The 2,619-nt window shown below is 46.4% G+C and overlaps 1 protein-coding gene across 2 annotated transcripts in view; it reads right to left on the bottom strand.

Annotated features, from left to right (window-relative positions):
- The window catches only part of COQ5 (coenzyme Q5 homolog, methyltransferase (S. cerevisiae)), a 32,775-nt gene extending 32,024 nt beyond the window's left edge, over positions 1-751 (bottom strand). The window contains exon 1 of one of the 2 annotated variants that reach the window (XM_011964474.1): positions 515-751. In XM_011964474.1, the coding sequence (XP_011819864.1) occupies positions 515-716 (202 nt within the window). In that variant the 5' untranslated portion in view covers positions 717-751. The remainder of the gene's footprint in view (positions 1-514) is intronic. The other variant, XM_011964475.1, reaches the window with a different exon arrangement.
- Between the last annotated feature and the right edge of the window lie 1,868 nt (positions 752-2,619).

The following is a 2,619-nucleotide window of genomic DNA, read 5'->3' on the forward strand; positions in this document are numbered from 1 at the left end:
TCTGTACGTTGCCTGGCACATCACAAACGCTCAGTTGATGGGATTTAGTCATCATTATTCTGCTTTTAAAAAGGGGGCGTCTGGCTGGGCGCGGTGGCTCTCGCCTGTAATCTCAGCATTTTGGGAGGCCGAGGTGGGTGAATCACCTGACGTCAGGAGTTCGAAACCAGCCTCATGAAACCCCATCTCTGGCAAGAATACAAAAAAGTTAGCCGGGCGTGGTGGCGGGCGCCTGTAATCCCAGCTACTTGGGAGGCTGAGGCAGGAGAATCGCTTGAACCCGGGAGGCGCAGGTTGCACTGAGCCAAAATCGCGCCATTGCACTCCAGCCTGGGCAACAAGAGCGAAATTCCGTCACAAAAAAAAAAAAAAGAAAAGAAAAGAAAAAAAAGAAATCAGAACCGCACAGACAACAACACTGGAACTAACTGGATGTTAAATTAACCCTAACTGGCCAGAAGAAACCAGACCGTGGACGGTCAGATCCCTCCATCCGCCCTCTCGCCCCTTTCACCTTTGCCCCCCTTCTCCTCTTCCGGCACAGTCTCAAACCCGAAGTGCGTTTCCGTTGCCCGCTTCTCTTGGGACAAGAGCCGAGCACTTAGTGGGGCCCCCGGCCAAGAGCTACGAAGCCCGAGGAGCTGGCAGCCCCGCATCGCCCGCGACCACCCACGGCCGCAATAGCTCCATAGAGCGCAGCTCTTGGGGGCAGCCATCTTGGTAGTCGAGTGACAAGGGCCAGAGAGTACGCCTTGTTGCGTCACTAGACGAACGACGGCGGCTGGCCGGAAACATTATTAGCCGAACGCGCCCTGAAATCTGATACACAGTTGTACGGGCAAAATCTCTAGGATCCAGAGGGTAGTCTTTAAGTATCGGAAATCTCTTCCTCTCTCTCTTCTCTGATTGAATTTACAATTCACCAGGAATGAGGGGAGCTCAGGGGAGCCCCAAGTCACTTCTTAGCGGCTATGTCTCTGAATCCGGCTAGGCAGAAGAGTACTAACTCGCAAGATATCCAGGAACTCTTGTTTTCTTGTGCAGAAGGGAGAAATTGAGGCATGGTGTGATTAAAAAGCCAAGATCACGGGGCCAATTCCTGCACACTTTGTTGAGCGTAAGAATCACTTGGTTTAAGTTTTAAAATGAAGATTCCTGGGTTCCCAACTACCAGAGATTTTGAATCAGTAAATCTGACATATATCCCTTTAATCTCTATTTAAACAAATTTCTCTGGTGATTCTGATGCAAGAGATTTGCAGACCATTCTTGAGAAACATATGCTAGACTACTCTGAAAAATAAACATACTACGGGCAGACTTCTTTGGTCTGTCCGTTTTATGAACCTAGGAAGCTCATAAATGGGAACGAAAGCTCAAGTATCCACTTAGCAAGCCAGAACCACCACTCACACTTGGTCTCCTGCTGACACAAAGCTACATTCCTAGCTCCAACTGGCATGTCATGGGTGTTTTACTTCAGCCCCAGATTTTCAGTCTTTTTTTAATGGAAAGGGTAATGTAGACCGTCTTGTGCAAAATAAAGAATGGACGTTGAGTTTTGCTTGGATTACTGTATGTTTCTGCTTTCATTCCATTTTAAATGTATGTTTCCTGTAAATATTTCACGAGGAGAAAGCGCCAATAGAAGAAACTATTTTGAAACGAAAATTCTCTTCCTGGTTTAATATAGCCTGACAGATGGACACCTACCGCTTTCGTTTGGGAAGTACTGCGCGGGGATTTCTGTTTCTTTTTTATTTTAAGAATGATAGAAGGTCCTCGTTGGTATAGTGATGAGAAAAAAAAAAGGAATGATACAAGGGCGAAATGATTCATCCATGTATTCATAATTCTCATGTCTTTGTTAAAAGAAATTAAGTGGCTGGGTGCAGTGGCCTGTAATCCCAACACTTTGGGAGCCCGAGGCAGGCGGATTGCATGAGGTCAGCAGTTCGAGACCAGCCTGGTTAATATGGTGAAACCCCGTCTCTGCTAAAATACAAAAATCAGCCAGAAGTGGTGATGCACACCTGTAGTCCCAGCTATTCAGGAGGCTAAAGCAGGAGAATCACTTCAACCCAGGAGTCAGAGGTTGCAGTGAGCCAAGATTGCACCACTGCACGCAAGCCTGGGTGACAGAGCGAGACTCCATCTCAAAAATAATTAAATAAATAAATAAAGTCTCATCAAAGAATCTTATCTCTTCCATATCTAGTTATATAAAAGAATGGATCTCAGGATTTGGGGCTGTTCCTTCTGCACATCAGATTAAGTATCCAGACCAACAGTATTTCACTGTTCTCTTATTTCATATGATTTGTGGGGCAAAACCTGTAAAAAGTGAAGCAGGACAAGGACTGTTGAAAGGCATTTTTTTTTTTTTTTTTGAGGTGGCGTCTTGTTCTGTTGCCTAGGCTGGAGTGCAGTGACACGACCTTGGCTCACTGCAACCTCTGCCTCCTGGGTTCAAGCAATCCTCCTGCCTCAGCCTCCCTAGTACCTGGGATTACAGGCACGCATCACCATGCCAGGCTAATTTTTGTATTTTTAGTAGAGACAGGGTTTCACCATGTTGGCCAGGCTGGTCTTGAACTCCTGACTTCAGATGATCTACCC

This window comes from Mandrillus leucophaeus, unplaced genomic scaffold, assembly GCF_000951045.1.
Source record: "Mandrillus leucophaeus isolate KB7577 unplaced genomic scaffold, Mleu.le_1.0 Scaffold7, whole genome shotgun sequence".
In the NCBI taxonomy this organism is placed as follows: Eukaryota; Metazoa; Chordata; class Mammalia; order Primates; family Cercopithecidae; genus Mandrillus; species Mandrillus leucophaeus.